Consider the following 25,306-nt stretch of genomic DNA (forward strand, 5'->3'; position numbering starts at 1 on the left):
TCCTTTTTAAATCAGAATGAAAGAAATCAGAATTAAGAATAAAGCAATTAATGTACAACACAAAATATTTTCTAAAAGAACTTATTTGTTTTAATCAAAGTGTATATTTTTTCTACCAACTGTTTTTTTTTATTTACAAGCCGACCAATACATAAATAGTACTCAATTAAAGAATAAAAAAAACTATTTCGCATGGTTCTTCGGGTAAAAACTGTTCGTTCAAGCTTTGTTACCATTCCAGGACATATTTTTCTAACCCCGATCCGACCCGTCTTTGCTCACTCCTTAATCGCCGCGTGTTTAGCGTAGAACAACAAACTAATTTTAAAAACTTTGGTTTGACTCCGGAACTCGAGGCGAACACGCTACCATGAGACCACCGAGGCGGTTTTATTTATTTGGTAGTCTTTCAAGAATTTAAAAACTCGATAGCATTATGAAAATTTTAATTGTAATTAAATCAACCACAACAAAGCATTCATCAATTTAATACTCTCAAAGTATTTTAAATATAATAAGCGATACTTTTTTTTTTATTTACCTTTTAATAGTAAAAATATTCAGATTTCAAAATATTTTAAGAAATCTGAAGTTTTATATTTATTTATTAATTAAGATCTCAACAATTCGAAAACTCGATAGTATTTGGGAAAGTTAAACTTATCATCATTAATCAATTGAATCCTTCCAGGGTATTTCAAAAACAAACAATTAGTGTAACACATACCATTCCTACATATATTTTGTATCAGCAACGGATATGGTCAACAATTTTTGTCATCTAGGATGTTTGTTTTCAAATAACTGTTCACGCTTCCTTAGTTATAAAAGTGCGTATTTAAATAAATACGATAAACATGATAAACAGTTATATATATTTACATGTATAAGCTCTACACAAAAATACACATGCAGTATATTAAACAGCAGAATATCTGCGATAAGTAACAAAGTGTGATGACTTGGATATATATAGCTGTAGCTTTGCTAGCAGCAAATACAATTTCCATAGGTATGTTTTGCTTTATTTAGTTTTTAATTGCCTTTTGAGAGTCAGTATATTTTCTGTCTAGGAACATGATTGTGGTGTTTTGCTTGAGTAGATCTAGACCGCATTAGTGTTGCTACAAATAAGTCCTGGATTTAGACTAGGGGTAGGCAAAGAAAATAACAAGTTACATGTTTTGTTACAAGTTATAGCTTTTGTAAAAAGAAAGGCTAGCCGTCTCATATCTTATCAACATGGAAAATGTTAATTGCATTATATACTGACCGGCTTTAGAAACGCAACACTAGATTATTTGTTGTAGTTCTCATTTTCAAATATTCAATTTTTTGTAAACAAACGTATGAACAGAAGTTTCTTTCATTACTTCAATGTTTGAAAAAAATGCCAGGTCGAAAGTTGAATTGATTACGTCATTTTCAACGTTCAAATGTTGTGGTATACACTGAAACTCTGGTTTCCCTTTATCAATGAACGTGTAACTGTCAAAAGCAATGACTGCCTGTAACAAATGCCGAAACGATTATCAGAAAGGTCAACCAATTCTGCTTGGCACGTTTTAGGTTCTGTTTTTCACCTACTGATTTTACCGTTGGTCCACCCATTACAATGGGTTTTGGTAATTATGCGGTTGAACTTTAAGGCTTGAAATGTTTTTCTGCAGTCGATTCTTTGGCAGTTCAGTTAATGGGAAACATTTATGGCATAAATCTGTGCAAAATGGCATTCAGCAATTTGATAAGCAGTTGACGTTGCGGTCGTAGTTCTGTCTCGCAAATGACGTTGCGTAATAAAATTATATTGACGTTGCATTGTCACTACATCTTGATCTGGGTATTGATGGTCTTCAACAAATCCCTTCTACCGATATCATTGTCGAAAGGACAGTAAGACGAGTTTCTGACGTCAAATTGTCTGGTTGCAGTACGTTCATGTTTCCCTGTTTGCAGTATTCTAATGGGTTGATTCAGTTTTTCATTCCTCAGTCTTGGCAATATGGAGATGCAACATTTTTTAACTGATTTGAGTGTGGCCAAGGATTGAAAGAACTGTTTCACAAAGAAAAAAAATGAAAAAAATCTTTTATCGGTTCGAAATTTCGCTTTCTGAAATTCGTGCGATCTCAATAATTCGGTAGGTTTAATAACTATAGGTAAGTCAGATGTTGATTTTTTCGAATGAGGAAGAAGTATGATAAGCATGAAAAGTAGTTGTATGAGGATCAAACATGATTTGGTAGAAAAAATCTACAAAATGAGTGTTGCGTTTTTAAAGTCAATCAGCATAGTTTAATTCTTTTTATTGGGGGGGGGGGGGGGGGGGGGGGGGGTACAAACAATGGAAACATAACGCATATGCGTCGAAAAAGAAAGGTTTTAACATTATAATTATTGTATAAGACATCTTGAAAATTTAGTTTGCGAATACTGTGCTGTGCTTTATATAGTTCAAGCCTCAAGTTGGTTTAAATCCCCAGAAGATTTGGAGAAAATTATCAAAATCTGTATTTGAGGCCTACTTTGGGAATACATTCCAAAATAACAATTGAATTTTTAAATTAACCATTTCACAGCAGTATAATAGCTTAACATCACGCGGATATGATATTAGATTAAAAAAAATGTATTTCAGTTTTATTTACATTTCAATAACAAGATATTCCGATTTCAAAATCTGTTTAGCATTTAAAGTTTTATATTTTATCAATTTAACGTTATAAAGACATGTAAATTTAAACAATTAGTGTAATATATACATTTTTTTTAATATATATATGTTGTTTTAGTACATGTAACGGATATGGTAAATTTTCACCCAGAACGTTTGATTTGAATTGATATTTCACGCTTCCTTAGTTACAAATATGCGCATTTAGTTAAACATCTTTATATATTGATGGTCCCCATTGAATCCACCGTAAAGTATATTTAACACCAGCATATCTACCATACGTACAATGTAATTATGAAGACTTGGATTTATATTTCTGTAGCATTGTTTGTGGTAAATACAATATCTTTAGGTACATGTATTTTTTGTTTATTTAATTTTTCATTACCATTACATTTTCGGTTTATTTTCTGCCAGCCACTATTATTTTTGGTTAAGCAGATATACATCGCATTAAACTAAGTGTTCATGCAAATATTGATTTAACTCAAGTATTTGGAAAGTGTTGTAAATGGAAACTTGGGAGATTCAATAAGACTGCAACTGACCAATTAACGACACAGAAAAACCAAAGACATCTAGATAACACAGGAGAAATGCATGGCAGTATGGACGAGCATTTTTATACAGCTAATTTGTAAATTTAGTAAAGATTGTTAGTCTTTAAACTTCTGGTATTTCCGAAGAAAACTCAAACCATTATGTAATAAAGAGATGTAGTATAGAATTGCCTATGAGACATCTTTCCATCAAAGACAAAATTATGTTTTGTCACAAAATGCCTTATAAAATAGACCATCATCAGATAAGCTTAATATATATTTTGGTCCTTGAAGCATACTGTTTTACCCGTGTCCGTACATGTATGACCGCCCATTCCTGACTTGGTATATATAACTGAGAGTTTATTCAGTTTATTTCATATTGCTAAGTTTTTATGATTTAATTTTAAATTATGTACCAGGTGTTAGTATTTATACCAAAAGTGCGCATATTGCCACTTTTTTTTTTTTTTTTTTTAAAGATAGGTTCCTTAATTTGGCATTTTGATAATATATAACATAGCCCTACTAACTATTTCTACATGTACAATTTCAAGCTTGAACTTTTATATTGCGCCGAGTGTTTTACTTATTTAGAGAGTGCATATATATTATCAGGATTTTTTATTGTATATTTTTTAACAAATGACAGAATTTCGAACTTTGTCTTTTCAAGTGAAATTTTGAATACAATTTGTAAGGTGCCTTTATATATTATCAAAATGCCAAATTTAGGTAAATTTCATTAAAAAAAATTATCAAAGAGCATGATACGATCGCCATTTTTTTCATTGATTTGATATTAGTATTATTCTCAAAAATAATTCAACTGCACATGTATTCCCTATTTGATTCAATCTTCATATCGTTTTTTAACTTTAAAAAATAGCCAATCTCTGATACAAGTGTATATTTGTACATGAACAATGTAATTATTGTGTTTTAAATTTGCTCTACATTTGCTTGATTCTTGGAAATTCAAAACCTCTCATTTTGAAAATACTAAAACTGAACACCCAGACAACACGGGTTTGTGACTGAATTAAAGGATCTACGCCTCATTTTCACTCTGGATATTTAGTATTCATATTGTCATTTGACAAAATCATGCTGATTGTAAGGCGCACTGTTTTCTTTTCTTTAAAAAATCTTTCTGTTTGAACCCGTCCTGCTTTTCTTACTATAACCGGAAACTACTTGTAGATATTTTCTTTGGGTCAAAGTGTCAATCCCTGTATAATGAAGAAGTTCAGGTGTGATTATGATCCGTGTATATAGCAAATCCAAAATACACCGTTTGGTGGTGCGCCTGACAGAGGCGGAACGTACAGATTATGTAACAGGTACTATTGGGATCGGTATCGGAATCGACCCGGAACTTGTTAATCATTGGTTATTAATTAATTGGAAAACAAAAGGGCCTGGAATGTTGTAATGTTCAATCAACATCATTGTCTTATATTAGTTAGATTTCGCGGGAGTACATCGACTGAGCATGCATGAAAGCGTATAAGACACGTATCGATAACGGTCTCGGAATTTGGATATTTTCTCAAAAATTTGCGTTTTCTTCGGGAAAAAAATCGTTTCAAAGACAAATTTAGGAAGTACATAACACTTCATTTATACGTCATGTCACAAATATTTCCGACTTTGTATGGTTTCAGAGAAGTTGCGGCTCAATGAAATCAGTCCTTTCCTTTAGTAGGCATGCTATATTCCTTCTGAATGTTATCAATCCCACATACTAAGTGTCAAAAATATACATTTGTACAAGCACACAAAAGTCAATCTGTTATTTCTTTGGGTTCAAGATTCATATGGCCAAAAATGTTTAATTCCTCTAGACGTCTTCCAAAACTGCACACATTTAAATGATGTTCGCGGGCAAGGTTCTAAATTCTATCACGCATGAAAGCTTTTGGGTAAACGGTTTCTCGAGCTACAATTTTTTCAAGCAATTGAGTTGAAAAAATAAATCTGCAAATATGGAACTTAAAATAAATGTTAAGACAACGATTTGCACAATTCAATTTAACAAAAAATTCTAATGGATTAAACTAAACCCTGATTTTTATGTGCTTCAACTTTCAACTTTGTATTTGATTTAGCTTTCTTACTGTTTTGATTCATGTGCCACTGATGAGTTTTATGTAGCACTTCTAGCGTACCAAATTATAAGTACCATACATGAGTTTATGCTATTCTTGCGTTTGCTACTGTCAGTATGAAATAATCAACCTTTTTCCTCAGATGCAATTCTTGATTATGTCCCGCAATGTTGATTACATTCAATAAAATTTTGATGAAGATATAAATACTAGCTATATCATTGATGTCTTAATTACTTTCCCCCATTACAAATAACTGAGTACATTTATCAGTAAAATACTAAAAAAATTACATTAATCTTTTTTTCTTGAAAATTTTGCTCTGGATACTGTCTTTTGGTCATGAAGAACAGATGCATTCTACCCAATCCAGCTGGTACAATAAAATTCCATGAAATTTGGAAAAGTCAAATTGATATTTGAAAACTTTTATTTTTTAGACTAAAAGTTATATATTTAACAGCAAACATACCAAACAAAGTCCAATTACTAATTCTTCACAGACAAATGCATTTTTTGTCTTCTAAATTTTGCTCTGGGCACTGTCTTTTGATTATTACCATAGGTACTTGGGGACAGGACAATTTTTTTTAGCCCTCCCCCTTTTTTCCAAAATCCGTGATTTTTTGTTTAGTTTTCCATTAATTTCGATTGTATTGGCGTTTTACTGTATAATATGAACATAGATAATTATACTAGAAATAACTTGTATTTGCTATTTACTATCAATTCCAAGTTTACTATTGACAGCGGTTACTGATATATTATAGAGAGAAGGTATCTCACTTCGTACCTGATTACCTATTTTCCTACGTGAATTCTAGGAGGAATCCCAATTCGAATTCATTAAATATTTAATTTCCTCTGGGTCAGTTGGCATGACTCGTTTCCGCAAACATTCCTTTTTTTTATGTGCCGGCACTTATAATATAAATCGTCGTCTATCGACAGAACGGATAAATTTTGCTCGTCGTGTTGTCGTATTTTGATTCTTAATTGACGAAAGTATTTGTATGGGCGACAAATCTAAATCCGGTTCCCTGCATCAAATGTTCCGAATATTATTGAGTAGTACGATAAGGTAACAAGAGTTCCCCATAACAGTATAAAGTATAAATAAACTTTTAACCTGCTCGATAAATAGTTGTATTCGGAACCACTCTCGCATTTTAACAAAACCGCGGAATTCCCTCTCTGACGTGATTCTAAATGTATAAAGCCCTAAATATAAATACTGCTTTAATAATTCTCATTTTCCGTATTGAAAAATAAACGCAAAAAAAAAAAGGGAGATATCAAAACATGAGGATTATGAGAAGAATATTAACAGAAAGTTGTTTCAATCTCTTTGTTTGTTTTTACTTGTTATAACAGGACAATCTTAAGAATCTGAGTTGTTCTTAATGTAAGCAGGGCCGTAACTAGCCTGTTTTAAAAGTGAGGCAAAATATTATCGAAAAATTGTCGGCGAGGGGTCTGGCGCCGCTCAAGGCCCACAGAAGCTGTGAAAAAAATGACGCAAAAATTTTTAGCTATTTTTTTTTTCGACAATATTCTGCTCTCAAAGCAAAATATATTTGATACGGGGAGATTGGTGGTCTCACTTTAATTTAACCCATGTCAGCTAAAAAGAGAGCCAGTTTTATATTCTTTAATATTAAGTTCAATTCTCCATGAAGGAACGACAATTTTTTCTGTGTCCAGTAGCATCGTATCTCCTTAAAATATTTTCTCGCACAATGTCTGGACATGCAACATTGCCAAACCACACAACCGTTCACCCGTCATCGTAGATATTTCCCAAGTCTTCAGTCTAGGCGTACGCAATGCTGAGAATAACCGTTCATAATATACAAATGTAACAGGAAGAACCAACAACAGCGTAAAGACTTTGTGAATATTCGGATATAAGTCAAAATTGAGACTCAGAGACTCACAGTGAAGAGAACTTGCTTCTTGCAAGACACTCGCCGTGAAAACAAGCTTTTGTTTCAACTTTTTTGTTGTTGAAATTTCCAACATGAGGCATTTGCCTCATTTGCCTTCATGTAGTTACGGCCCTGGTAAGGCACAAGATGGTCGACGTGAGAGCCTTGGAAGATCTTGGAAAGGAGTCAATGGTTAAAGTCTTCAGATTGCTTGACAGCAATCGTGTACAGATTGCTTGACAGCAATCGTATCCAAAAAAAAAAACTCACACGTTTACGCCATACAGTATACTTGATTAAGAATATGTATTTCATCAAGATATTAATTGATTGTATCTATCATTTTTACAACTAACAGAATGTTAAACCTTTTTTGATGGTTGCATTACATGTGTCTTTTAGACACAACTATTTCAAATTGTATTGAATCGTTCTAAACATGCCTGAAATATCTGACACACGGAAGTTGCGGTGGCATCACATTTGTCTAGATTGATATAGAGAAAAGTTGAAGATTTGAATTTCTTTAAAGCTGAATGTGGACCCGGTTAGGACGAAATTTAAGTAACCGGACAGGGGAAAGGAAAGCAAAATAACAAATACCATTCAGATCCCGTTACATATTTTTTCATACCTCTACGTAAAAATAACGTTATTTGGAATGCAGTAGCGTCATCCCTTTTCTGTTAAATTCTTTGCATTTCGTTCAACTTTAAAGCAATTTATCTAAAACACAGGGATGGTAACATGTTTGTTTCTATAAATGCACGGATTCAGAATACAATCCTGGATATTATGTTAGTTTTTAGTCTTTCTCCGTATAAAAGAGATCGTAATGATTGAATTAGTGACGACGCTTGGAATATTTATGAGGTCGTTTTAATTACTATGACATTTATTAGCACTTTCTTCAAGTATTTTATTATCTTATTTAATAAAATAATCATTTTCCGGCTCGTTTTTATTTGTTTTTATAAACATTTCTGTAGATATAGGAAGATGTGGTGTGAGTGCCAATGAGACAACTCTCCATACAAATAACAATATTTAAAAAGTAAACCATTATAGGTTAAAGTACGGCCTTCAACACGGAGCCTTAGCTCACACCGAACAACAAGCTATAAAGGGCCCCAAAATTACTAGTGTAAAACCATTCAAACGGGAAAACCAACGGTATAATCTATATAAACAAAACGAGAAACGAGAAACACGTATATATTACATAAACAAACGACAACTACTGTACATCAGATTCCTGACTTAGGACAGGTGCAAACATTTGCAGCGGGATTAAACGTTTTAATGGATCCAAACCTTCTCCCTTTTTCTGAAACAATAGCATAACATCACAACAAAGAAAAGCATACGATAAAATATCAATTGGCAGACTTAACTCAATCAAAAAACGTATGATTAAACAATGAACGAATAAATTTGATCTGCGATATCTGAATACAAATGCATTTTTCTACCCCTTTTCTCCATCTCCTGTCCCTTTTCTCCTTTCTCCCGCCCCCTCTATCCCTGTCTCCCTTTACCCTGTCCGCCCCCTCTGTACATATATCAGGCCGTTAGTTTTTTTTTATTTGAATTGTTTTACATTTGTCATTTAGGGGCCTTTTAAAGTTGACTATGTGGTATGGGTTTTGCTCATTGTTGACGGCCGAACGGTGATCAATAGTTGTTAATTTCTATGTCATTTGGTCTCTAGTGAAGAGTTGGCAATCATATCACATCTTCTTATTTTCATATCGACTCCCCAGATCGACATTAAGCACATAAATCGAACCGACCAAAATACTGAACCTTTAACCCCAGACAGTATCTACTAGTTAACTGCAAACAATCTTAAGTCCTTTTATCAGAAAAAAAACATGGAAAATAAAAAATAACGTTTTGATAATTTTGCTTATATTTCTAATACTTTCTTTGATTTGATCATAAAAAAAGCTTCTGTCGAACTTATGTAAATTTCCATGGAGGTTGACAAAGTTATTGATAACTAAAAAAAATTAACCTTTTGTCGCAGAAAGCTCGACATAGGGATAGTGATCCGGCGGCGGCGGCGGCGGCGGCGTTAGCTAACTTCTTAAAAGCTTTATATTTTAGAAGGTGGAAGACCTGGATGCTTCATACTTTGTATATGGATGCCTCATGTTACGAAGTTTCCGTCAGTCACATGTCCAGTGTCCTTGACCTCATTTTTATGGTTCAGTGACTACTTGAAAAAAAGTTAAGATTTTTTGTAATGTTAAATTCTCTCTTATTATAAGTAATAGGATAACTATATTTGGTATTTGCGTACCTTGCAAGGTCCTCATGCCCGTCAGACAGTTTTCAATTGACCTCGACCTCATTTCATGGATCAGTGAACAAGGTTAAGTCCATATCTCAGATACTATAAGCAATAGGTCTAGTAAATTCGGTGTATGGAAGCACTATAAGGTGTACATGTCCAACTGGCAGGTGTCATCTGACCTTGACCTCATTTTCATGGTTCAGTGGTCAAAGTTAAGTTTTTGAGTTTTTGTCTTTTTTTCTAATACTATATGCAATAGGTCAACTATATTTGGTGTATGGAAATATTTTATGATCTATATATCAGTCGCGCAGCTTTTATTTGACCTTGACCTCATTTTCACGGTTCATTGCTCAGTGTTAAGTTTTTGTGTTTTGGTCTGTTTTTCTAAAACTATAAGCAATTATAGGTAAAAAAAAAAAAAAAGTTACCCATGACATGTTGCAGGAATTTTTATATATCATTTGTACCAAAGATTTGCTTGTCTAAGTACTAAAAAAATCTTTTTCTTATTAAAAAAAATACTCAGATTTAAAATTTATATCATTTGAGAACCAGTTTTTCCAAACATTTAAAAACTGAAATATAAATTGATATTGTCTACTTTCAGATGGCAGTGCTTGTATAAACCCATCACCAATAGATCTTAGGGATGACCAGTGGAGTGCATCGACCGAATATGGTTCTTATACTGCACAAGAAGGCAATCGAAATGGAGGTATAATTATATACATGTATAAACGTTTGAAAAGTGTACAAAACAACTCCAATATTAAAAAAAGGAAACATTAAATGTAATTATCTATAAATATTTCGGAAAACAGATATCCTTCATCAGTATGATTATGGTTTAAAATGAATCATATCAATCTATTCTGATTTAACTATAACAATCTGGAAAAATTAAATTCAAACTGTTACTTGGAGTTGGATTAGATGGCTAACCATTGGAACTAAATGTTTTACTCAAGTTTTGAATTAAAATATGATCCGTACTTGGGGTTACTCCTTTACTTAAAGTTTACTTTTTTATAATCTTCAATTCAAATTTTAACAATAACCCAGGCAATAGCTCACATTGTCATTAGAGATGTAAATGAAAATTTAATCCAAAATTCATTTTAAAAACAACCTTCAATTGCAGCTAAAAGGTGATGTCAACCTTCAGTCCAATCGTTATTTTGACCCTTTCCTGATGTTTCATATCACACAAACATTAAACACATGTCTTATCTCAAAATTTATTCAAAAGGAGTTAAAAAAAAATTAATGATAAACATTATTATTGATTTCATGTATCAAAATATTATAAATGGTTTTTTTTATACTGTTTTTAAGTTCATCTTGCCCTTTTTAATGTTTCATGATTGGTTACCGTTTTAACCTGATGCCAGATGTATGTCTTTTGAAGAATTTAAAAGTTAGGCTTAAGGATTCAATTTGACTGTTTTAGGTTGATGAAAAACACGGCTGTTTAGCACAAACAAACAAAAATGAAAAAAGAAATGAACATTTTGGCTAAATCACTATAGAAGTCAAGCATTGCCCAAATATTTTTTTGTCAGTGCATACACAAATACAAAATTGATTTTCTGTTTGAAAGTATTTTAGGGCAAGATTTCATTTTTTACATATCCACATCTATGAATCAATTTGTAACAATTTTTTTGGCAAACTCATAATTTAATTCAATATGCAGAGATTTCATGGATGTGTAACCCATAATGAGCAAATAATTTGAATTGAAAAGTAGCATGCACAATTACCATAAAAAAGTCGTGTATAATCCGTCTTCATTTATAATCCGAACACCCTTTTTCACCAAATGAATTCAGGAATTTTGAAAAAGTCCGGTTAAACTGCAGTATTTTTACTCCTTGGTCGGGTTGTTGTCTCTTTGACACATTCCCCATTTCCATTCTCAATTTTATTTCCTTCATCAATTAAAACTGAAAATTTTTGTAAAGCATTCTAGATTCACAAGTTTTGCAATAAGCTGAAATCGCAAAATATGAAAAGATGTGTTTGTCATTTAAAAATGTCACTGAAATAAAAAAAAAAAAAGTACGTTAAACAAATTATGTGCCAGTAAGCAAAAATTCCAGAACTTGATATAGATTTTGCAACAAAATACAATTGTGAAAGTTTTATCCTGTAATAAAATACTATTTAATAAATTCATCAATTGAATCTGTGAAAGACCTTAAGTTAAACTGAACACTGGCATCAGTCTGAAACACTAAATAATAACGAATAACCTACATTTTTGTACATGCTGTACTAAGTTTGGAAGGTAATTCATCGTTATACAATACAGTGCAATGAAATAATAAAGTTGCAATGAAGCATTATATTTGATATCATATCAGTAAATAACAAGAATGTGTCCATAGTACACGGATGCCTCACTCACACTATCATTTTCTATGTTCAGTGTACCGTGAAATTGGGGGTCAAAACTCTAATTTAGCATTAAAATTAGAAAGATCATATCATAGCAAACATGTGTACTAAGTTTCAAGTTGATTGGACTTCAACTTCATCAAAAACTACATTGACCAAAAACTTTAACCTTAAGCGGGACAGACAGACGAACGGACGGACGGACGAACGAACGAACGGACGCACAGACCGAAAACCATAATTCCCCTAGGTGGGACATAATTAGTTGTTAAATTGAATTCATTTTAATATAGATTAAGTTAACGATTAAAGAATTTATAAAGATATAAGGGTGCCCTGTACTATTTCAGGAACAAATTACACTGCCTGACGATTTACATTATTTATGGAGTTAAAGACCGCTGGTTATGCATGCCTGAATACTGTAAATTGAAGATTATAAATTCAACATTAAAGATTGCCAGTTTAAGAAAATTCTTAAGTATAATTCATATAACAGCATACAAGGCCATGTGAGCTTTTTCTTTCACTAGGCGTCCGTTGTCTTTATATTTTTGCAGTGATTTCTATGATGGCTTGCGAACTGCTGCATGATAGTCTTCATTGATAATACTGACTCCAATTTTGTACAATTTAAGTATGTGTTTATTGTTTAGCTCATTTGGTATAAAAGACGAAATGAGCTTTCGCCATCACTTTTCGTCCGTCGTTGTAATTGTTTTTAATCTTCTCCTCTGAAACTACTGGGCCAAAAGTTTCTTAACCTTATCTGAATGTTCTTTAGGGTATTTAGTATCAAAACTGATTTCTGGGATTAACCCATCAACAAACATGGCCACTGTTGCCTTAAAACAGAACATGTGTAAAAATGTTTCCATTTTGGAGGTATTGCACTTGACAGGTAAATTTTTAGTAAGTTTTGTTTAATATCTAAGAAAATAAAGCAGTTATAGCAAATCTGTCTAGGTAAAAATTATCAGCAGGATAAGGACTATATCAAGTGGAATTTGTTTTGTAAAATCGAAAAGACCATTTTGACGTAGTTGCCCCTGAAAGGTCAATTTTTAGTAAATTTCGAAGTATTTGGTTTGTATTTCAAAAACTAAAGCAGATAAAGCAAATATGGTGAGTAAAAACTGTTCAGCAAGCCAAAGGGTATAAGCTGCTGAATTTAAAAAAAAAAAAAGACAACTCATTTTTGAGTTATTGCATCTGAAATGTCAAATCAACACACATTCTTAAGGAAGCGTATGAGGGCCATCCTTTTCTTCTTTTTTTTTCAAATTGTCGACTTTAATCTTGGAATTATCAACTTTAATCTTGGAATTTCCAACTTTAATCTTGGAATTATCAACTTTAATCTTGGAATTATCAACTTTAATCTTGGAATAATCAACATTAACCTTAAAATATTAACTTTAAAATTGGAAATTCCAACTTTAATCTTCCGACCCTAATCAGTCCGACACCGATTTTTCCTACTTTCATTAATCGAGTGAATCTCTGAATCGGGAACATCGTGATTTTTGGCTCACTGGACTCTCGCCTCGGCCAAACGGTGCAATTAAGTTTGATTTGCTTTAGTTTATTTTTTGTTGGTGATTGCTTTTGTAAACATCGATGCACATCCGCCTATTCAGCAAGATAAAATAATAAATGCATGTACTGCATACATAAGTAGAATTGGATATTTAAATTTTTGACATTAGCAACTGCGGTGGGGGGATGTGGTAACTTCGAAAATTTTGGTCGGGATGTGCCATTTTTTGCCTTAAAAAATCTACCCATTTCTATATAACATTCACTAATTTTTGGTACCTATATTTATATATAAATATATACAAAGTATGATCTTTACTTATATTTTGACTTTAAAATGCACAGATTCAGGGACTTAACGGCTTAGCCAAGATCAGATGTGCATTTCATATTGGGTCCATGTTATAGGCTTGTAAAGACAAGAATATAAACTTTACATATTACAGTAATACATCTTTGAACTGAAGAAGAGAATGTAGGGTTTCACAATGAATATCAAATATCATGTATAGGTGGTACCGTTTTGAAAAAAACCACTAAAATACACGCTGAAAATGGGCAAAATTTCACGTTATGTTGTTTCATTTAAAATTTCACTATTTTTATCAATTGATAGTTAATAAGTGAACTTAATTTGAACTATATTATTGGTTCACTGTTATAGACAATTTATTCTTCTTTTTTTTACTGGTTGTTGCAACAAAAAATCTTCAGTGGTTACAAAGTTAATATAAAAAGTTGAATACTATGCGCTTGTTATGCAATTTTGTACTTTTGTTTTTAGCTTGCTCAGTGTAGTGATAAAAGAGAAAAATAAATCAAATTTATGCTATTATGTGTTTTGTTTTCTCTTCTAGTATATACATTATCAAAAACTACCTCATTTATCCAAATTGCAGTACCCTAGCTGGAGATATAATATGCCATCAAAGTTGGATATACAAATAAAGTGAAAAAATGTCTTGTCCGTAGACATGCATTCCCTAGTAAACTGGAAGCATAATTACATTAATGTTGCATTGCTAAGTTCCTGTTCTTTTGTAGATATGTAAACACTACTAACCTTTTTTTCTACCATCTATTAATAGAGGAAAAAATTCAAAAATATGTCAGAATGTCTTGTCCGTAGACACATGTCTTGTCCGTAGACATGTCTTTTTATAAATATTGCTTGGCCTTATGGGTCTTAATTAGTCCTATGTGTTGTTTAAACTTAGAAATATCTTATTTTTAATAAATAAATGGTAATTTAAGTGTTATCAATTTTTGTAAAATTACTTTACAGGAGTGGATTTTAAAAAGTGTCAGATTATCAGTCATAAAAAAGCATACCTTATTTTACTTCAATATTGTTTATTCCAGTTGATGCATACCTTAAAAGATTAACTAAATCAAATGAAGAAAAAGTATTTCTCTCTCTCTAACTTTATCTTTTGCATTTCAGTATTAACAGCGGATGAGGAAGTGTCTACGGACAAGACACTTGTACATAACAAGTATTGAATTCAATTATTTGTCTGCTATGGAACTTAAATCTTATTTATAGGTGATGAAAGTTATCTATTCAAATTAAAACTCAGTATTTTCAACATAAATATAGTCACAATTAATTCTAACAGATTTTTTTTCTAACTGAAATTGTCTTGTCCGTAGACATTACCACAATATATTTGTATCCAATTTCCTTGAGTTCAGCCTAATTTGATAAATAAAATGTATGTTATTTTTTCAAGAGAACACATTCAACTATGTCAAAATTGAGTTTTAATAATAGTTTGATTGTTTTAAACAGTCAGATATATGGATTTCAGTTAAAAGAATGTGTCTTCATTTTGGCTTAATCAATAAATTATTGAGATATGTAAAGAATTATGGGTACATTTTTATATTTTCCCAAATTTAAAAAACACAGCTTAAAATTTAATTATTAACTTTTAATCTTAACTTTAACAATCATCTTTGAAAGCATTTAATTGAATATCAATAAAATGTCTTGTCCGTAGACATTATCAAAATGTATTTGTTTCCATTTCCCTCGAAGTTAAGCATCATTTAATAGATAAACCTGATAAAATGTATGTTGTTTTTTTCAAGAGAACACTTTCAGCTATATCAAAATTAGGTTTTAATAATGCATTTCATTAAATATGAATACAATGTCTTGTCCGTAGACAAAACATATAAATTGTATTGCTAAGTTTGATTGTTTATTGTAAGAATATGCATCAAGTTATTTTAATGTTCTATATACCAAAAGAAAGTTTTTTTTTGGAAGTTTTGTTATTTATAGATAATTTTAGAAACAGTTTTATCCAATAAGATTAATGATCCAAGAAAGCTCCTGTTGTTTGAAATAACTGTGAGTTGAACATGTTCTTGTCATTTTTTTTTCAATTAAAATGTTTGATATTCAATAATTCTAAACATATTTTGTTGTCTTTGTCATTGACCAAAAATCTGACACTGGTGACCATGTCTTGAAGCCAACCATTAAAGAAAATTATACAGTTTTCAAACAACATTTATTTAATAAAAATATTAAATATTTCTTCCAAAAACTGCATGTAATTATATAAATGCTTCCAGTGTTAGCCTAACGATGGCAATTTTTCATAATTTAAACCATTTTTGAACCAAAATATCAAAAGAGTTTTTCCCTGAGGTGATACTCATTTTTGACTTCATGTGAAACACAAAATGCACATCTGATCTTGGCTAGGCCGTTATATTTATGTAAATATAAAGCACCTGATTGATTTAAATACCACAATTGGCCATTAATATAAAATTTCCAATATCATATTTATATAAGATATGTAGAACATACATACATTATTAATAAAAGGTTATAAAAGAACATAGAATGTCATTAAAAAGTAGCGTCATATATATATAATCTAGCAAAATGATGACCCATATTTTTGGTATATCAACGTATACTCATTTAAAGGAAGTTACACCCTCTCCTTTTCATGGATATTAGGCTGCGTGAATATATACAATACTTTAGATACACGTCTATTTTTCTTAAACATTTTATCAAAAATTTAGCCGCGAAAATAATTATGATAAAATTGAGAAAGGAAATGGTGAATATGTCAAAGCGACAACCACCCGACCATAGAGCAAACAACAGCCGAAGGCAACCAATGGGTCTTCAATGTAGCGAGAATTCCCGCACCCGTAGGTGTCCTTCAGCTAGCCCCTAAAATATGCATAATAGTACAGTGATAATGGACGTCATACTAAACTCCGAATTATACACAAGAAACTAAAATTTAAAATCATACAAGACTAACAAAGGCCAGAGGCTCCTGACTTGGGACAGGCGCAAAATTGCGGCGGGGTTAAACATGTTTATGAGATCTCAACCCTCCCCCTATACCTCTAGCCAATGTAGAAAAGTAAAACAATAACAATACGCACATTAAAATTCAGTTCAAGAGAAGTCCGAGTCTGATGTCAAAAGATGTAACAAAAGAAAATAAATAAAATGACAATAATACATAAATAACAACAGACTACTAGCAGTTAACTGACATGCCAGCTCCAGACCTATGAGTAGATTAAGTATACGGAGAAACACAATAAACTATGGGCTAGAAGTAAAATATCAGTCATTTCCAAGATTAAAGTTGATAATTCCAAGATTAAAGTTGATAATTTCAAGATTAAAGTTGGAAATTCCAAGAATAAAGTTGATAATTCCAAGATTAAAGTTGGAAATTCCAAGAATAAAGTTGATAATTCCAAGATTAAAGTTGCTTATTCCAAGATTAAAACTGATAATTCCAAGATTAAAGTCGACAATTTGAAAACAATATTAAAAAAGGATGGCTCTAATACGCTTCAGTACATTCTAGATGGAGTATAAGTTTTGAGCTTTTTTAAGTCCAAATAAATATTGTTTAAAATTTACAAATTCAAGTTTTAAAACTAGTTTTTGAATTATAACATTTTTGTTATAGTTGGATGGGGAGCATCAAAATATGACAAGTTCCAATACCTTAAAATTGACCTAAATGGTACATGGCAGATTACAGGGATTTTGTTTAGTCGGATAAATAATGGCTGGTACACCAAGACCTTACGGTACATATATATATATAGCAATATTATAAAACGTTTTATTTATGACTTTTAGTACTGTTAGTGATTTCCTGATCAGTTTTGATGGTTGATCCTTTATTTACCCACAACAATTAACACAACGGAGAAAGAAACTAAACTCCAATGTCATTTTTAACCCAATCTACTACTTTGTAAAAAAAGTACTGAAACCACTTACAAGTGAAACGAATGTCAGAAGGTCATTATTTTGGTATATCTAAATAAACTTGTTTGAATTACCCACACAAAGTCAGTTTCCATTTTCTCTAAATTGTGACGTCATCACTCTTATTTTACTTCCTTCGGTCATCAGAATGAACACTAACAGCAGCGTAGCTTCCATTATGAGTGCAATGAGGCAACAGTCTTACTAGATATTTTACCAGGATGACCTTGAAACTATCTGAAAGTTGATCTAAGGACATCAGGTTTATTCATCATTGTACCCCGGGTGTCACGCAACAGGAAATTTGGTAATGGTCCCTGTCCTTTGTTCATCGGATACATAATTCCCAGAGCCTTAAACATATTTTTCATACTTAGTAGGATTATTTATCATATGCTCTATTTAGGAATAGGAAGATGTGGTATGATTGTCAATGAGACAATTTTCCACAAGAGATCAAATAATGTAAGAGTTCACAACAACATAACATCAGAATAAACTTAGAGATCAAATGTATTCGTTCAGTGTATGTTCACTTATTTTTGTTAATATGTCTTTTGATTAAGTTAAGTCATTTCAATTGTTACTTTGTAGTGTGTCTTTCTATGTTGTGATGTTAAACTATTGTTTCAGGTTAGAGTGAAGGTCGGCACCTATTAAAACGTTTAAAACCGCTGCATTTGTTTGCATCTATCCTAAGTCAGGAACATGATGTTCAGTGGTTGTCGTTTGTTGATGTGGTTCATTAGTGTTTCTCGTTTCTCGTTTTTTATATATAGATTATACCGTTGCTTTTCCTGTTTGAATGTTTTACATTAGTCATTTTTGGGGCCCTTTATAGCTTGCTGTTCGGTGTGATCCAAGGCTCCGTGTTGAAGGCCATACTTTGACCTATAATGGTTTACTTTTACAAATTGTGACTTGGATGGAGATGTGTCTCATTGTCACTCATATCACATCTCTTATATCTATTAAAAATTCAGTTAGAAAGTTTTTCATCAGAACGATACCAAGCAGAAAAACATCTAATAAAAACACTATAGACACAAAGTACAGATCTGAGAGAACTTAGCTAGTTCAAAGCCAAGAACAACAAATATAAAACAAATCATGTAAACAAGATTCAAATATCATGTGGTGTACATCCAACATCCAATGGACTTAGTGTAAATACGTCATTTACTGTCTGAGATGAAACACGATCTTTTGCTGTGTCAAAATACGGGTATCGACAGAATGTAGGAAAGTAAATGTAGGTGTATAGCAATTATATTAAGTTGTGTTTTAATTTAATTTAATTTATTTATTACAAAATCAATATCTATATCATTTAAAACAAACAACATTCAAATATCTAATTGAAACCATTTAGAGTAAGTTTATTTTAGGGATCGATAAGTTTACCTGGAGCGTATCTAGATTTAAGGCCTAGATAAACAACATCGCTGTGAAAGTTAGAATGTGCTATCCTGTTTGGATATTTTTTTTCTTCATATACTTCTGTTTCTAAATTTAGTTTCTACATTTAGATTGATTTAAAGTAAGTATTTTAGGGAACATTTTGGCAGCCTTCATTATGTAGCGAAAAAATATCCTCACGATGACTGCAAGTATTGCTGAACTAGTCAATATAATGAAATTTAGATAGGGTCTTTACTGAGTTTGGCCATTAACTGAGATAGTAACAATACAGGGATAAGTCAACTATTAAAAGGGCACAAATTTTGTCCCTAGGAATACATAAAACCTTTCAAAACACTTTAAATCCGAAACGTACATAGATGTTATCAAAATGAACATTTCCAGCTCTAATCATCTCATAACAATTCCAGTAAGTATGTCTAGCATATGTAACTTTTTCATTAAGGAAGAAGGATTTATGTGGGTTGTACCATATACATTTGCAATTGATTTTTCAAACGACCATTTGATCAAATAGGTAAACTACTATTCAATCAGATATATGGTTTAACTTAGTTTGTTTAGAGCTATGGGATTTCGACCATTTTTAGCCGGGTTGGACGAAGCCCTCAACCGGATTTTTGTATAGTGATGCCGGGTGGATTGAAAAAGTGGGTACCTAATTTTGTTTCATCAACTTCTACAATGAACAACTAAATCACTAAAATTTCAAAGCAAAGGTCAGGTATATTTATAACTATTATTTTAATATTGACCGATTGAATGCATACTATAACAAACAGCTGTACTGACAATCAGGAACACTTTTCCCCAATATTACTCATTTCACCCTATGCTGAAATCATTTTGTTTGATTTTTGAATGACATTTTTGCAAGTAAGATGCAGATATCCTACATTGTCATTTTCGTTTTGAGCGTCATCAAAATTTAGGTTCAGTTTGTGGTTAAAGTTTTTTCAAGACATCAATAACTTTGTCAAACCTTCATGGAATTTGTAAAATTTCACTACCAAATCTATTTGGAAAATGATTTTCCTTTGTCATTTTTCAGTATTTTACTAATAAGTGGACTTTGTTTTTGCAATTAACATTTGCATACAGTTTGGGGTTAAATCGTATAAACATCTTGTGTTTAACCTTTAACAAACGTAACGAATTTTAATAGAAGCATCTTCATCATCTAGAAATATCATCTGAAGAAAAACGTTTAATTATCTCCCGTATTTTAAAATTACCAACAAAAGGAATTCTGTTTGCAGTTGACATAACAGTTGTACAGCGATGCTATTTATCGTATGTGAGACAAAGAGTTCTACGAACCTCTTTATGAGTATGTTTGAATGTTGATTAAAGATGCGATAATATAAAAGGTTTTCTGTACTTATTATTGTATTTGTATTTCACTGAATTTTTTAAAATGGTTTTAGGGTTTTGTATAGTGAAAACAACTTTGAATGGATTCCTTACAACTCTCGTCTGTCTAGTAATGTATTTGGTGAAGAATTTGAAAGGACTGGTTTAGAAACCAATATCACTTTTGATCCTGTGATTGAGGTAAATAGAAATTTTGTGTAAATTTATTGATAGCTTGATTTTATACATTCAACACAATTACTCATCTTAGCATTTTATTAAGTACTTGATAATTTTAGTATTGTCTGAATATGGTCTCGACCAGTCGCGACCAGTTTCGACTCAGTCTTGACCATCCTTGACCTGTCTCGACCAGTCTCAACTCAGTCTTGACCAGTCTCGACCTGTCTCGATTCAGTCTCGACCTTTACATTTAGTCTAGACTGGTTTGAATCTGCCCATCTATCTCAATTTTATATTGATCTTACAAAATTCCGGGTTATTTGATAGTTTGGTTCATTGTTGTCAAATTTAAAAGACCTTTAAAAAAAAGCTAGAATTTTCCGTTCTGATGAAATTGAGATAGTCACCTTTAATTATTTTTATACCTTTTTCAAATCAACTTGGATTTTCATAAAACTTTACCGCTATATCAATTATAAATTGATCTTACAGATTGCCAGGCTGTTTGATTGTTTGGTGCATTGATGTCAAATTTAAGGATTTAATAAATAGGTAAAAAAAGCTAGAATTTTCAGTTTGGACTAAATTCAGATAGTCACCTTTAAATTTTGTTATAACTTTTTCAAATCAACTTGGATTTTCATTAAACTATACCGCTATATCAATTATATATTGATCTTACAGAATGCCAGGTTGTTGGGTAGTTTGGTCATGTTGGTTTATTGCTGTCAAATTTAAGGATTAAATTAATAGCTGTAGATTTTGATGAAAATTCAAGTTGATTTGGAAAAGTTATAAAAATGTTTAAAGGCGAAAAGTTATAAAAAAATTTCAAGATGACTATCTGAATTTAGTCAGAACTAAAAATTCTTTTTATCTATTAATCAAATCCTTAAATCTGACAGCAATACACCAAACTACCAAATAACCTGGAATTTTGTAAGATCAATATATAATTGAGATAGATGGTCTTATTCAGACAAGACTAGACAAATTAAAGGTCAATACTGGTCAAGACTGAGTCGAGACTGGTCGAGACAGGTCGATAGTGATACCATATTCAGACTATTCCAAAATTGTCAAGTACTTAATCAGACTTATTAAGTAGAGTCGAGACCAAAGTCGAGTACAGTTAAGAACAGTGAAGTACTGTCGAGATTATGTCGAGTCTTGTCAAGTAAAATTTGTGTTCGACCTTACTGGTCGAGCACAAAATATGGTCTTTTCAGACTCTGAGCAGTTTGTAATGATTTGAATTTGGATCGCATGACTTTCACCGTTTTTGAGTTATGTCTCTTTAAAAATGGACTAATTGCTACATATGCGGTTAGTGCACTCTAACTTTAGTTTGCCTCAACTGAATGTTATAAAACTTAAAACTTATGTTTCCTACCACCAAACACATATTAAATTCGAATTTTGGGGGGCTTCTCATTCGCCCTTCTTGTGTTATTTTCCAAATGTAATTGAAAAATTGCAGAATTTGCCGTATATTTACTAGCGGGGGCATCTGTGTCCCATGAACACATTTTTCATTTATTTATAATATACTTTACATAATAAATGTTTAAGATATCTCATGAAGTATATCAGATATCTAACAAAGATATGAGAGCATTTGTTTAAAGAATATAAACAACGAATTTACGCTTTCCGGGTAAATATAGTATAAAAACTAGTTAGATATCTTCTCTTCGTTAATTCATGTGATAACTTATTAAATGTATTACTCCCTTAAAAAAGTTCTAGTTTGTTGTTTCTATAAATAGATTTAAGAACATGCTTATCTTGAGTTTCCGTTGTTATTTTGGGGGATGAAACTTAAACCAATCGAAGATAAAGCAAAAGCCAAGAGGCTTGTTGATTTCGGAGTCTAATTTGTAGGCTAAAAATTTAAAAATTCCTGTAACTAGAAATGAATTAAAAGAAAAAAGTACATTGATTTACAGATGATAATTTGAGTTTCCTTTGTATGTTTTAAATTTAGATGGAAGGAGACCAAATCTTCACTATTCGGTTAAAAAGTCAGGACCACGGCTACTAAAGTAGACTTAAAATATACAAATAAATGTTAGTTTTGTTGCTCTGGATGTACCAAATTGGATTAAATAGGACTTAGATAAATTGTTGGTAAAAGGAAAGAAACGATTCGTCCTAATTTGAAGGTCAAATAAACCAAACATAAATATAGAATTCTTCAAAATCTTTTGTTTGAAGTTGAGATATCTTAACTGTAGCCTTTAGCTTTTCAACGATAAATGGCTGTACCAAGTCAGGAATATGACAGTTGTTATCCATTCGATTGCTGTGTTTGAGATTTTGATTTTGCCATTTGCTTAGGAAGTTTCCGTTTAGATTTTTTCGGTATTTTTGTTATTTTACTTTTCATTGGATACTTTGCCTCCAAATTTGTTGGTTCAGCCAAGGTCACAGAAACTCCTGGTTCATTTTTCAAAGGTATATCAATAGTTTTATGTATATCAAGGGTCTAGAGGAAGCATCTGTCAATACATGTAAGGGTTTGTGAGTGTTTGTCAGCAGTGTCAACTTCTAACTTGTTTAAAAAAAGTTATAGATATCTTTTACATTAGATAAACTTATTTAATGTTCAGTATATCTTACAAAATTTATAAGATATTGTTTACAATTATTAAGATAATTCTGAACTTTATTCTGTGGTAATATGGGGTTGCAGGTCTAATTTGATAATAATAGATAGAGATTCTTGTATGTTTTTTAATTTTAGTTCATTTATATGATTTGGAGTTTAGTATGACGTCAATTTTCACTGAACTAGTACACATTTTTATTTAGGAGCCAACTGAGGCCCACCTCAGAATGCGGGCTTTTCTCGCTTCGTTGAAGACCTATTGGTGGCCTTCGGCTGTTACCTGCTCTTTGGTCGGGTTGTTGTCTCTTTGACATATTCCCCATTTCCATTCTCAATTTTATTGAAAGGTATGATAATTGTGAAATTCTTGAAGGTTTGAATTATATGTTAATGAAATTTTGCAGAAATCAAATGTTTGTTGAATTTTCCTGAGATGATTTCTTTCAAACATTTATTGGGCATCCTGACCAGTCATCCAAGATGTGTTTTTGCTTTGCATGCAAATGAAAACTACCGTGTGTTTGTATGAAACTCTTCAATACGCAGAAATGGTTTAATGGAAACTCTGTACATTTGTTGAAAAAATTTGTCATTAATTTCTCATGATCATACTATATTTCAATTTGATTTAATTCTTTAGAACTTATGGCACTTTGATAATGTTTTGGACTATTGAAACATATTGTGACACAATGACAAATTTAGAACATAAATCCTCTTCTTCTTCGTCATTTTGCTCTTACATTTGGCAGTGTTGCTTGCTATCCTATTTTTTTAACATATGTACTATTATTTCGATTCAATATTCATATGGGAGATCTTTCACCAGTTTTTGGACTAGCGTATCATCTTACCTTGTGCAGCAACATATTCGATAAGGTTTTACAAAACACTCATACTCTAGGATGGTTTCCCATCATTAGGAGTTTACTATAGATTATCGTTATTTCTTTACTACTGTACTACAAATGTATAATGACACCATTGTTTTCCGTTTGAATGATGACACCTAGTGAATGCATCACAATGATCATATTTGTAATAGGCAATAATGTAATAATGCTTATTAAGATATATTCCCAATTTTGTCTCAAAAGTTTACTTTCATATATAGAAATCCTGTAAAAATCATGTTCCTTTCTTTGTAGAAGCACCACATTTATTTCAAATTGTTAAGAACAGCAAAAAAAAAACAAAACAAAAAACATACAAATGCATTTTAAATTACAATTTGTGTTCCTGTTTTTTTAGTCTATAATGTGCACACAATTGTATTCATTATACATACTGTAGATGGAGAAATTTAGCGCAGCATAGCGATCTTGTTTTTCTTTTTCTAGTACACAATTATTACACTGTAAAATTCAGTACCTGTCATTTACATTATTAAAATGCCACAGAACCTCAAACATTCTGTTCAGTAGTATATATTAGTTGATTGGAAAAATTATTATTGCTTTCAAGATTTAATAAATGCTTCATGTATTTTCACATATTTTCATGCATAAATTTAGTTATATTTTCCTCCAACATTTCAGACAAGGTATTTAATCTTTAATCCAACTTACTACTATGGACTTCCATCTTTGAAGGTGGAGCTATATGGTTGTCATTTGCAAGATGAAACAAAATCAGTTACCTATTTTTCAAAGGATGTTGAGGTATTGTACACCTATTTAGTAATAGTGTATTCGTCACGACATAGTAATCTGAACTCTTGACTTATATTTTGATTTTATGAATATTCATTTCAATTGCAAAAGAGTTATCATCAACTATTGGTCTCTTTTCAAATTAAGCAACAGTGGCGGATCCAGAACTTTTCCTAAAAGGGGGGGGGGGGGCGCTGACTGACCTAAAGGGGGGGGGGGGCACTCCAGTCATGCATCAGTGATTCCCTATATAATCAACCAAATTTTTCCCACGAAAGGGGGGCCCTGGCCCCCCAGGCCCCCTGGATCC

The 25,306-nt window shown here is 31.7% G+C and overlaps 1 protein-coding gene across 1 annotated transcript in view; it reads left to right on the forward strand.

Annotated features, from left to right (window-relative positions):
- Window positions 1–776: 776 nt before the first annotated feature.
- Window positions 777–25,306, forward strand: part of LOC139512306 (uncharacterized) — a 270,683-nt gene continuing 246,153 nt past the window's right edge. The window contains exons 1-5 of the mRNA XM_071299813.1: window positions 777–1,012; window positions 10,168–10,275; window positions 17,468–17,591; window positions 20,625–20,751; window positions 24,883–25,005. Coding sequence (XP_071155914.1) covers window positions 958–1,012; window positions 10,168–10,275; window positions 17,468–17,591; window positions 20,625–20,751; window positions 24,883–25,005 — 537 coding nt within the window. The 5' untranslated portion in view covers window positions 777–957. The remainder of the gene's footprint in view (window positions 1,013–10,167; window positions 10,276–17,467; window positions 17,592–20,624; window positions 20,752–24,882; window positions 25,006–25,306) is intronic.

The sequence above is a fragment of the Mytilus edulis genome, chromosome 2, assembly GCF_963676685.1.
Source record: "Mytilus edulis chromosome 2, xbMytEdul2.2, whole genome shotgun sequence".
Classification (NCBI taxonomy): Eukaryota; Metazoa; Mollusca; class Bivalvia; order Mytilida; family Mytilidae; genus Mytilus; species Mytilus edulis.